Source organism: Heteronotia binoei, chromosome 2, assembly GCF_032191835.1.
Source record: "Heteronotia binoei isolate CCM8104 ecotype False Entrance Well chromosome 2, APGP_CSIRO_Hbin_v1, whole genome shotgun sequence".
Lineage (NCBI taxonomy): Eukaryota > Metazoa > Chordata > Lepidosauria > Squamata > Gekkonidae > Heteronotia > Heteronotia binoei.
Window position 1 is genome coordinate 170,615,258 of NC_083224.1, and position 12,087 is coordinate 170,627,344.

Genomic DNA, 12,087 nt, shown 5'->3' on the forward strand with positions numbered 1-12,087 from the left:
CCTTCCTTCCTTCCTTCCTTCCTTCCTTCCTTCCTTCCTTCCTTCCTTCCTTCCTTCCTTCCTTCCTTCCTTCCCACTCACACAAAGAAGGAGCATGCTGCTCTTAATCTTCGAACAGTGGAGGCAGGACCACTCTTCCCTGCATCCATACCCATCCTAAGTAGTTAGCACAGATCCTATTTCTGTCTCTCATCTGTCTTTGTCTAGGATGGAGTTCCATATAATAAAGAAATCTTATTAGCAGGGCCAGTGCATGGGAGTAGGTGAAGCAGGCAATTGCCTAGGGCACCACCTGGCCTAGGGGGCGCCACTGGGTGCCCCCTCTCCTCTCCTCTCCGACACATGACTCTGGCTCCTGACCACTGTCACCTTGTCCTCTCCCATCATCAAGCTGCCCTCAACAAAGCCATGCCACCCCCCTCTCTCCAATGTGCGACTTGACCTCCCACCTCATCCTATCCTGCCATCCTCCTTCCTGGCATGGCCGGCAAGCATTTATTCTCACATTTTTTAAAATAACTTATCACATTTTTTTTGAAAAATTAAAAATCAGTAAATTAAAAATGTAAAAAGTTTCAAGTTTGGCACTCTTCATTTTCCCTATATATTTTTAATAATTGGGGGGGGGGAGCGCTATTGGGTGATTCTCCTAGGGTGCCAGAAAGCCTAGCACCGGCTCTGCTTATTAGCCTAAGTCTGATGGGCCGAGCTGTGCTGGGTAACCTTGGGCTCTCTTAGAACTCTCCCAGCCCCACCTGCCTCACAAAGTGTCTGTTGCGGGGCAAGGAAGGGAAGAAGATTGTGAGCCGCTTTGAGACTCCTTAACGTAGAGAAAAGTGATGTATAAAAACCAGTTCTTCTTCTTAAAGGACTTTTTTTTCACTTTCCCAGCCAAGCTGTGGTGTAGCTAGAGCTCCCTTTAGCAGGAAGAGTGAAAGGGAGAGGAGGGGAGAGGGTGATCACCACTGTGCCTTCTGCTTTTGTGAGATGCGAAGGAGCAAAAGGGGAAGGGGGAGAAGAGAAGCAGCAGCGAGCTATGCAAGGACAGGATGTGGCCATGCTGCCCACATACTCCCACAGCTGCTGCTGTACCAAGGGAGCATTTTAACACCCTGCCTCCATGTAAATGCTGCTGAAATGGAGAGGGAAGGTGACAGGTTTACATGTTAAGGGATAATGGAGGGAAAAGGGAAATTAGCAAGGACAGGCTTAAAGACAGGACTTTTTTTGAGCAGGAATGCACAGGAACGCAGTTCCGGCTGGCCTGGCACCAGGGGGTGTGGCCTAATATACAAATGAGTTCCCACTGGGCTTCTAAAAAAACCTGTGTGAAACAATGGTGATGTCAGGGGGTGTGGCCTAATTTGCAGATCAGTTCCTGCTGGACATTTTCTAGAAAAAAAACCCTTGCTTAAAGATAACATAAATATAAAGAAATAGGGCCTGTTAGCCAAGCTATCTCCGTCTGTGGCTTCCAAGGTTTTCAGTCAGTCCGCACTTACCCCAGCTATGTCAGCATGTATGATTCAGCCTAATGTGGTCAGACTGTCATATTTTCAGTGACTGCAGTGGCACTCCCATACAGGCTGATAAGATGAACTAAGGGAGGGAGTAGAATTTAGTAGTATTCCCAGGTTTAAGCTTCCATCTCTTGTTAAAATGCACTTATTATGAAATAACATTAGAACCCCACCCCTCAACTGAGAACCTGGAGAACTGCCCTCAAATCCAACTAGAGGGCAAGATGAAACAGTCTTTGGATACTGTGTAGTGTTGTCGACTCCCAGGTGTGGCCTGCAGATCTCCCAGAATTACCTCAGATCTCCGGTAGCCGGCTCCAGGTTGACTCAGCCTTCCATCCTTTCGAGGTCAGTAAAATGAGTACCCAGCTTGCTGGGGGGAAAGTGTAGATGATTGGGGAAGGCAATGGCAAACCACCCCGTAAAAAGTCTGCCGTGAAAACATCGTGATGCGACGTCACCCCAGAGTCGGAAACAACTGGTGCTTGCACAGGGGACTACCTTTACCTTTTTCCAGACAGCAGAAATTAGTTCTCTTGGAGAAAATGGCTGCTTTGAAGGGTAGATTCTAGGGTTGCCAGGTCTGTGCTGGAAAAATACCTGGAGACTTTGGGGGCTGATCTAGGAAAGTGCAGGGTTGGGGGAGGGAAGGGCCTCAGCATGGTACATTGCCATAGAGTCCACCCTTCAAAGCAGCCATTTTCTCCAGGGGAGCTGATCTCTGACAGCTAAAGATCAGCTGTAAAAGTGGGAGGCTGGCAAGCCTAGTGCCCGCCTCGGTGGGGTAGGGCGGGATATAAATCGAATTAAATAAATAAATAATAAAAATAGTGGATTCCATGGCATTCATACACTGCTGAAGTCCCTCCTCTACCCAAACTCTGCCCTCCTCAGGCTCCACCCCAAAAATATCCAGGAATTTCCCAACCCATAAGTACCAGACAGATTTATGGGAAACATCATTTTAATAAAATACTCAATGCTGCTGCTGCTGTCCAGGACAGTGCTAGGGTTTCTGCCACCCTAGGCAAGCCCCCTGTGCCCTTCCTCCCCCCACCCCGCCCACGCAAAGACAGGGCTTTCTTACTTACGCCAGCATGCGTCTGAGCTGGAGGTGGTGAGGGCGAGCACAGCGGCGACAGGCCCAAGCTGAGGTTGCCCCCACCCTCAGTTGGCGCAGTGGGAAGGGAAGTGCACATGCCGCCACACTGCCCCCACACCGTCCTCTTGCCAGCCTCCCTCTACCCCCAAATATCTAAGACATTCTCAACCTGGAGCTGACAACAATAGACCCCTCCCTCTGCAGTCTTAAAAGATAATCCAGCCGCAACACCCTCAACAAAGACGATTCAGATGAATCAAACCACTTCTGTTTGCTCACATGTCTTTTGCTTTTTCTGGTGGAGGTTAACAAGAGCAGACACGCACACACACCAGCCAGCAAGCAGAAAGGTGATCTCCTAACCTTGCTCCCGTTCTTTTAATCCAATGATTCCCTATGGGATCGACCTCCCTTCCCTTTGCTTATCCTCCTTGCTCGCGAAACAACTGAATTTGAAAGGGAGCGCCTGAGGCAGAAGCCAGGCTGCTGGAATAATGTGAGCACACTGGAATAATGAGAGCGAGACAGGCTGAGCGAGCCTCTGCTATCCTGCCCCAGCTTCTGTGCATTTCAATTCTCCACGCACACATCTGAGGGAGCATCCTCACTCTTTCTTCTTCTCCCCGTTCTCTTCCTTTCTCTCCCCCCTCTCTCCCTTCCTCCCTCCCTCCCTTTCCACCAGCTCTTCATGAACCTCACTGCTCAGAAGCCAGCCTGAGCAGCATGTCAGCGAGCCTATTCCAGACAGATCACTGTGGTCAGGCTGGCGACCTTTCAAGCTCTACAATGTACCAGGAGGCTGAAGACTCCATCCTCCAGGGCCTCGGGGGGCCGTGCCCATCCAGCACCTGCCCAGCCCAGGCAGCCGCTGCTGTGTGGACACCCAAGAGACAGGTAAGAGTTGGGGTGTGTTTGGCTATGGCAAGAATGCTGCTCAGCAGTGGGGCCTTTGTGATGGGGCTGTAGGCCTCTCGATTCTCAGAGCAGATATAGATTTCCTCAGGAATGGCTTTGGGGTTCTAGCCTGGCTTCCTGTTCTGTGAGGCACAGTGGAGCATCATGAGTGGGCAGGAAGGGGGTACATTGTCCTCCTGCAACTGTCGCCCCTGTTAGCGCAACTGGGGTGCTTTACTCTCTGCATGCTAATTGGTCAGTATAGCTGTAGGGAGAGAAAGGAGTTTTCCGCTTTCTACCCATCATGCCTCTTCTTTAGGGCCCAACCACCCTGCTTCTCATGGAAGTGTTTGGGTGCGTTCACACACACTAAATAACGTGCTTTGCAGCTGGATTTTTGCTGGGTAAGAATGGCCAAACCCACTTGCAAACAGTCGCCGTGTGAAAGCACCTTTTGATGCTGCAAGATCAATTGTAGGCTTTCCCACAAAATAAGAGAAACAGTGACAACAAGGATGTCGCCTTCCGCAAGTTTCTCTTCCCTGTACTTACAACAGCTTCTTTCAGATTTCTGTTGGAAGAAGGTCATTTGCTGTCTGTTTTTCCCATTGGCATTCTGGCTGTTCCATACTGTTGTGCTAAATAGCAGGGATTAGCACCATCGTGAACTTGTGTGTGTGTGTGTTTAATAGAATGGAAAGGCTTCAAAGAATGGAAGCTTGCAGGTAATAAAGAGAAGGTATGAGACCAATGGAAACTGCTTGACTTGGCCAAACAGACTGAGGTTTTATCATGCTGGTTGTCAGGCAGCTGATGGATATAGTAAATACATACAGGGGTGCAAGAAGCAAGAAAGCTCCTTTTCCAGAGTCAGTAGTGAGGCAGAGAGTGTCCCAAAGGGACCACTGTCTGCTTCTGAATCCTATGCCACCCTCACACAAAGGAGGGGGGGTGTCCGTCAAATCACAGCTAACTTAAGGTGACCTCATGAGGCTTTCAAGGCAAGAGATGATCAGAGGCGAATTGGCATGGCCTGCCTCCATGTAATGACCCTGGACTTTGTTAGTGATCTCCCATCTACATAATGACCAGGGCCAATCCTGCTTAGCTTCCAAGAGCTGATGACATCAAGCTAGCCTGCACTAGCCATATCGGGCCAACCATAGGACTACTAATTTGTCTCATACTGTTCCTGTGCTTTTAACAGGCGTGCAAGAATCAATAGGTAGAGCTTCCCCATCACTATTCCTGGAAAAAACCTTTATCTGTTGAATTTCTGCTTGAAACTTGGCTGCCAGAAGAACCATGCTGGGGGTGGGGAGGGGAGTTAGTAAATTAATTCTGCAGACAAAAAGGCTAGAAACTTTCTTGGTTTTTAATGAGAGCTGAAAATTCAGAGGAACAAATGGACTATGGCAATAGATTGTAGCAACATCATTGTGCTATAGCAACATTGTTGTGCTATAGCACAACAGCGATTACTGGTTTGTTTTTAAAGCCGTCCTGTGTCGTGTCAAGCAAAATGGCAGACATGCGGGCCTAATGGAAGGAAAATGGCATCAATACGGGTGAAACCTTTGAATATGTTATCCTTCCCATGCAGGTGGCTTTGTAATACATTTGGACGACATTTTTTTTCTGGAATAATTGGAACAGATTATGTCTGAGAAAAAACTTCTGAGGATGGGGAAAGCCTGAAATGTGGACAATTAGAGGAAGACATTGTGTGAGTGCTGGGTGCTCAGGGGGAAAAAAGCAGTTTGGAAGCCAAGGTGGAGAAAAACCTCCAGGTGGACAGAGTTTTAGCTTATCATGAGTTGGAAGCTGGTATTTGCAGGCTTTTAAACATTTCCCCATTTCCCTCAGCCTCAGCACCCAAACAGTCATCAGAATGGACCCAAAATTCCAGATGCCAGAAGGAAGAGATTCCAGGGAAAGGTCAGCAACAAATAGCATTCCATTAAACAATTATGACCAGATGGATGGAGATAGAGTTCAAGGGCTGGCATATAAATTGTGGGAGAGGAAGTCCCAAGTTTAACTTTTACTTCTGCCATGAATTCAAGCAGTCTCAAGCAACAGCTTTCATCCTCAGTCCCCACCTGATCTGCATTCGTTAGTCCTAGTTTCTCCAGAAACATGTGGAATGAATATTTCAGATGGATTTTATAACTAGAATCCCAGGGGGGAAAAAATCCCTTCTCTGATTTTTATATCAGACTCCTTAAGATAGAGAAAAACAGTGTATTAAAAACAACTCTTCTTATTCTCAAATGACCTTTTTTCACTTTCCCAGTCAAGCTGCAGTGTAGCTAGAGCTCCCTTTAGCAGGAAGAGTGAAAGAGAGAGGAGAGGAGGGGGTGATCACCACTGTGCCTTCTGCTTTTGTGCAGATGCAACAGAGCAAAAAGGGAAGCGGGGGAAGCAGCAGTGAGCAACACAAGGACAAGATGTGGGCATGATATCCCCCACACACACCCCACTCCACACTGCTGCTGCTGTGTCAAGAGAGCATTTTAACACCCCGTTAACAGCCCCGTAGTGCAGAGCAGTAAGCTGCAGTATTGCGGTCCAAGCTCTGCTCATGACTTGAGTTCGATCCTGGCAGAAGGTGGTTTCAGGTAGCCGACTCAAGATTGACTCAGCCTTCCATCCTTCCGAGATCGATAAAATGAGTATCCAGCTTGCTGAGGGGAAAGTGTAGATGACTGGGGAATGCAATGGCAAACCACCCCGTAAAAAAGTCTGCCGTGAAAACGTTGTGATGCGACGTCACCCCAGAGTCAGAAACAACTGATGCTTGCACAGGGGACTACCTTTGCCTTTTAACAACAGACTAACAACCAAAGACAAACAAAAGATTTTGCTACAACAGAGCTTTTGTTGCAGAAAAGGCCCAACAGGAATTAATTTGCATATTAGGCCACACCCTGTGACATCACCATTGTTTCACACGGCTTTTTTGCAGAAAAAGTCCAGCAGGAACTCATTTGCATGTTGGGCCACACACCCTGATGCCAAGCCAGCTGGAACTGCATTCCTGTGTGTCCTTGCTAAAAAAAACCCCGTGGCTACAACCCTGAAACTCACCAAAACAAATGAAAAAGGCTCAGATTTTAACATTTTAATTTGACCTTGCTGCAAACTTCTATGGCTACCTGGTTTGGGGGGAAGCCAGAGGTGGGAAATTCATGTAAAAACCTTTATATAAATGCTACGTATTGTTGTCATCTAAATGCTGGTGGATACTCCCTAGCACAACTTGACCTGGATAGCCCAGGCTAGCCCTATCTCATTAGATCTCCGAAGCTAAGCTGGGTTGGCCCTGGCTCGTATTTGGATGGGAGACCTCCAAGGAATACCAGGGGCATGACATGGAGACAGGTGATGGCAAGTCACCTCTGAACATCTCTTGCCATGAAAACCTTGCAAGGTCATCATAAGTCAGCCGTGACTCAGCAGCACTTTCCATCACGGCTCTCTAGCGCAGACATTATGGGCTGCCTTAAAGGGTGTAAAAATGATTGTGAATTATGGGAACATTAAATCCAGAAAAGTTACTAGCTCATCCACCCGTTTATTAGCTCTCCTGCCAATGCATCCTGGCATAAATCATTTATGACACATCAGCAGCTTGAGCAAAAATCATCATAAATTCCTTCCCTGCTTAGCTGGAGGCAATCTTTACTCAGTGCAGATGAATAACTGAATGGCTATTTGCAAGCCTGAACTCAGTGTCTACATAATCCCTGGTGAAATAAATGGGGAAAACAGCGGGGTGTCAGTGCTTGGTGGACAATACCGGATTATTCAAATTGTCACTTTTTTCAATAAGAACAGCCTGGTACCTGGACAGGGCCTGGCAGCTGTGCCCACTGGATCATCAGGCAAAGCTTAGAATAAATTTGGGCTAGAGCCAGTGGGCAACCTCCTACAGGTTTGAGGGAAAAACCCAGTGGTTGGGGCAACTCTAAGCATAGAAACCAATGCAAAAGGTAGCATTTATTTAAGAGAGCTTTTTTTTGTAGCAGGAACTTCTTTGCATATTAAGCCACACACCTCTGATGTAGCAATCCTCCTAAAGCTTATGGGGCTCTTCTTAGAGAGCCTACTGTTAGCTCTTGGAGGATTGGCTACATCAGGGGGGTGCAGCCTAATATGCAAAAGAGTTCCTGCTACAAAAAAAGCCCAAGGAATAGCTAAAATAAATAGCCCAGAGGATAAAAACCAGCCATGCCCCTTATACTTTTGGCTATGCTAGCTATGATAACTATCCTCCCCCCCCCACTGCCCCCCAAAATCTGGTTCTTTCAGTCTGAAAAGGATTTGTAGCCAGCTGACTTCAAATAAAATCAAGCCTTAAGACTCTTCAGTTCTTCTGCGACACACAACCCCCAATTTAAGATCTTTCAGATGTTTCACAACAAGCTCCTGTTTTCCCCCTAAGGAGTTTGCATTTAAGACACTGATGTATTGACAGCAGCCGCAACAACAAGGAGGCGGGAAGCTGCAGGGAGAAGCTAATAGCGGAATAGCTCGAACTTCAGGCTCAACCATTACATTACGCGACATGGTCTCTGTGCTTTGCCCACTGGATTGTCGGCAGACATGAACATCAATTCATTTATCTCTGTGAAGTCTAGTCGCCGTCCTTGAGGGAGGCACCCCGAACAGCAACTGTCAAAACAAAAATACGCTATAATGAAGGAAACAAGACTCCATTTTTAGCATTTGAATTTGACATTTGTCTGCACCATTGCTCCTACTCCCTGGCGTGAGGGTGGGAGGAAGGTAGTCAGGGGGATGAAGGACCAGGTTTTGTCCATCAGGATGTCTCACAGAGGGGACGTGATCTGTACTGCTGTGGCACTCGGAGAACAGATTCCAGTGGCAACACCAACCGGCATGTTTAGCCATTGACAGGAAATTAGCTGCAGTGCTTTTGCTTTGGAAAACGAGCCCCATGGTGCAGAGTGTTAAAGCTGCAGAACTGCAGTCCTAAGCTCTGCTCACGACCTGAGTTTGATTCCTGGTGGTAGCTGGGTTTTCAGGTAGCTGGCTCGAGGTTGACTCAGCCTTCCATCCTTCCGAGGTTGGTTAAATGAGTACCCAGCTTGCTGGGGGGAAAGTGTAGATGACTGGGGAAGGCAACGGCAAACCACCCCATAAAAAGTCTGCCATGAAAACGTTGTGAAGGCAACGTCACACCAGAGTCGGAAATGACTGGTGCTTGCACAGGGGACCTTTGCTTTTTCCTTGGAAAGGGGATGAGCTGTGGCTCAGTGGCAGAGCATCTGTTTTCTATGCAGAAGGTGCCAGGTTCATAGCTGGTGTCTCCAGGTAGTATGGGATGTAAAAAGACTTTGTTTGAAACTCCAGAGAGGCCCTGCCAGTCAGAGTAGACAAGACTGACCTTGATAGAGCAATGGGCAGACTTAGTTTAAAGCAGTGTCATGTGTTCATGTGCTCACCTCTACAAGAGGCTGTTGAAGAAGAAGTATATACCCCACCCTTCACTCAGAGTTTCTGAGTGGCTTACAATCTCCTTTCCCTTCCTTTCCCCACAGCAGACACCCTGTGAGGTAGGTGGGACTGAGAGAGCTCTGAGAGAACATCTCCAAGAGAACTGTGACTGACCCAAGGTCATACCAGCAGGTGCATGTAGAGGAGTGGGGAATCAAACCTGGTTCTCCCAGATAAGAGTCCACACACTTAACCACAAGCAAGAGAGATGGTTTGTTGACAAGAACTGCTTGCTGGCCATGTGGGGCAAGTTAACAGCGTGAGGTGGACAGGCAAGCCTGTCCTTCCTGGTGACTATTAGGAGGTAGTGGTGAAAACGGGGGACATCTCACTCCAGAGTCTTACATGCTCCATGCCACTAACAGGAGATGAGACAGCTGTGGAGGATCTATGAGGCCTGGCTGAGCCAGAAGCTTTGTTCAGGGAAGAAGGGTCTTTTACTGAGAGTGTTATGTGTGGGGAAAATGGCATCCCTACCCAAACTTAAGAGCTATCAACTTAGCCACCTTCAGCTGTAGAACACAGCCCTGCCAGCCTGTCCTCAAAGCTGTCAAAATTCACAGTGACCAAGTTCTACTACTTAGAGACATCACCTCTAGGAAGTTACAGAGCACTACAAAAATGCAAGACTCAGAGTGCAAGTATGGATCCCTTAAAAGCTTCAGAGGGTGGGCTATGATGGATCCTTCTGCTCCAGTATATTTAATTTAATTTATATTTATATTATATAATAATATATTTATATAAGAACTCAGTATGGCTCTGTCCTTTGCTGAAACAGGTGGTCAGCTGCAGAGCTATCTAGTGTCCTGCAAGTAGCATCCAGCCTACTTAGGTTAATTACCAGGCCTGCCTTCTCTGTAGGGTCTGCTCCTCTGCTCTCGTCATCAGGCTCCTAGCTAAGATGGAATACATATGTTCGGGGCAAGCAGCTAATTTTCCTAGAGGACCACCTTGAAGAGGATGTCTGCAGTATTGGACCTAATCATCAGCACTCAATCAAAATTAATTTGGCAGGGAATTGTTGTTCCTGCATTTCCTTCCTTTGACCAGGGTTTCACATAGATCACATTCCTACCTGACCTGGCTACAGTTCAGGACCTGTTTGTAGGTTTAAATGTGCTCGGAAGCTGACATCCCTACATTGTGTGCATCTTTGGGAAGAAGCCTGGCAGAGAAAAGATTGGTTGTGAATGCAGAGTGACAGCTAGGGTTGCCAAGTCCAATTCAAGAAATGTCTGGGGACTTTGGGGGTGGAGCCAGAAGACATGCCGGGGGTGGGGGGTGGTGGCAAGAGCAAGCTTGTGACAAGCATCACTTAACTCCAAAGGGAGTTCTGGCCATCACATTTAAAGGGATCGCACACCTTTTAAATGCCTTCCTTCCATAGGAAATCATGAAGGATAGGGGCACCTTCTTTTGGGGCTCATAGAATTGGGCCCTCTGGTCCAATCTTTTTGAAACCTGGAGGGTATTTTGAGAAGAGGCACCAGATGCTATGCTGAAAATTTGGTGCCTCTACCTCAAAAAAACAGCTCCCCAGAGCCCCAGATACATACAGATCAATTCTCCATTATACCCTATGGGAATTGGGCTCCATAGGGAATAATGGAGTGCCCAGCAAACATTTCCTTCCCCTCCCCCCACTTTCTGATGACTCTGAAGCGGGATGAGGACCTCCAAGCCAGAGGATCCCCTGCCCCCACCTGGGGATTGTAACAGGAAAAGGGAGAACACAGTAAATGGGATAGGCAATAGAAGTTAAACAACTGCTGTGATGGTAAACAAAGAATATAATAACCAATTAAAAAGACTCTCATATATTTTAACGCTCAACATTTTAAAATTTACAAACTTCATATCATCATAAATATTCATTCATATATTTCATATTATAAATTGGCATCCCTAGTGAGAGCAGAAATCAGAGGAGGGAAGCTATAGAAATTGTTATTTGCATTCAGAGAACAGACAAAGGGATATCAGGGAAGCCACGGTTGAATAACTTCAGAGGAAATCCAATTGGTGATCCCCCACACGTTCTTTGTTTTCCCTGTAATTTGAAACTCACTTTCAGCCTCATTCCAGTGCTGTGAATATTTATGACTTATGCTTCTGGTGGTTTATCAGGTCACTAGGAAATTACTTTAGAATGAAAATGTAAAGAGATTTAAAAAAATTTTGGATGGCGTTCAAGTCTAATATCAAAATGACCGTTTTATTAAAAGCTATGAAATAGCAGTCAAGCTCCCAAAATATGCGTGGGGGGGGGGGCAAAATTGAAAAGTATTGGGAGCTTTTGGAGAAGGAATTTTCCATAAATCTCCTGCCTCAAAAGAGGCTTTCTAAAATATTGGCCCTTTTGGAATATAATTCCCTTGATCATCCATTTAATTACATTTGCTGGTGCGGTTGTGTGAATACATGAGTGGTATTTTTGTTCCTGACATAATACCACATGAGTGGTATTTTTGTTCCTGACATAATGTGATCCCTGACCCAGGAAAACATTGGTCCAAATTAGATCCTGGGGCTCCTTGTGAGGAATGACCTTTCTCATTATCAGCTGGCAGTCAAGGAATCAAAAGAATCCAACAATGGGTATGGTAATGGTCCATCAAAGCTTTTACAATAAAAATAGCTTAGAAATGATGCAGGTATTGTTCTGTTCCAGATCTACAGTTTATTTGAACAAACAAAGCTGCCTTATACTGATTCAGATCCTTGAGCTACAATTAGAGAGAGAGAGACTTTCCTGGGACTAAACTCCATTGAATAAAATGGGACTTCTGATATTCTTGCCTCTAGTTCAGTCCCATCTCCCTTTTGACTTCTTGTTCTGCCTGAAGAAGGAAACCTATGTTTAAGAACCAAACCAGGTTTGCTGAGAATTCTATGTTTGGAGCTCTCAGCAGTTCTTAAAGCTCAATTGTCAGTTGTGTGAGGGTCAGATTTGGATCTGACCATGAAGAATTGGGATTAAGCACCCCCAGTCTGCACTTGTTTCATGTATCATTTCCTGTCTGTCAAAGTACTGAAGCAAGGTAT

General features: G+C 46.5%; 1 protein-coding gene across 3 annotated transcripts in view; it reads left to right on the forward strand.

Moving 5' to 3' along the window:
• The first annotated feature begins 3,303 nt into the window (after positions 1-3,303).
• RGS8 (regulator of G protein signaling 8) overlaps positions 3,304-12,087 on the forward strand; it is a 65,698-nt gene continuing 56,914 nt past the window's right edge. The window contains exon 1 of one of the 3 annotated variants that reach the window (XM_060233357.1): positions 3,304-3,516. In XM_060233357.1, the coding sequence (XP_060089340.1) occupies positions 3,346-3,516 (171 nt within the window). In that variant the 5' untranslated portion in view covers positions 3,304-3,345. The remainder of the gene's footprint in view (positions 3,517-12,087) is intronic. The other 2 variants (XM_060233356.1, XM_060233355.1) reach the window with 2 other exon arrangements.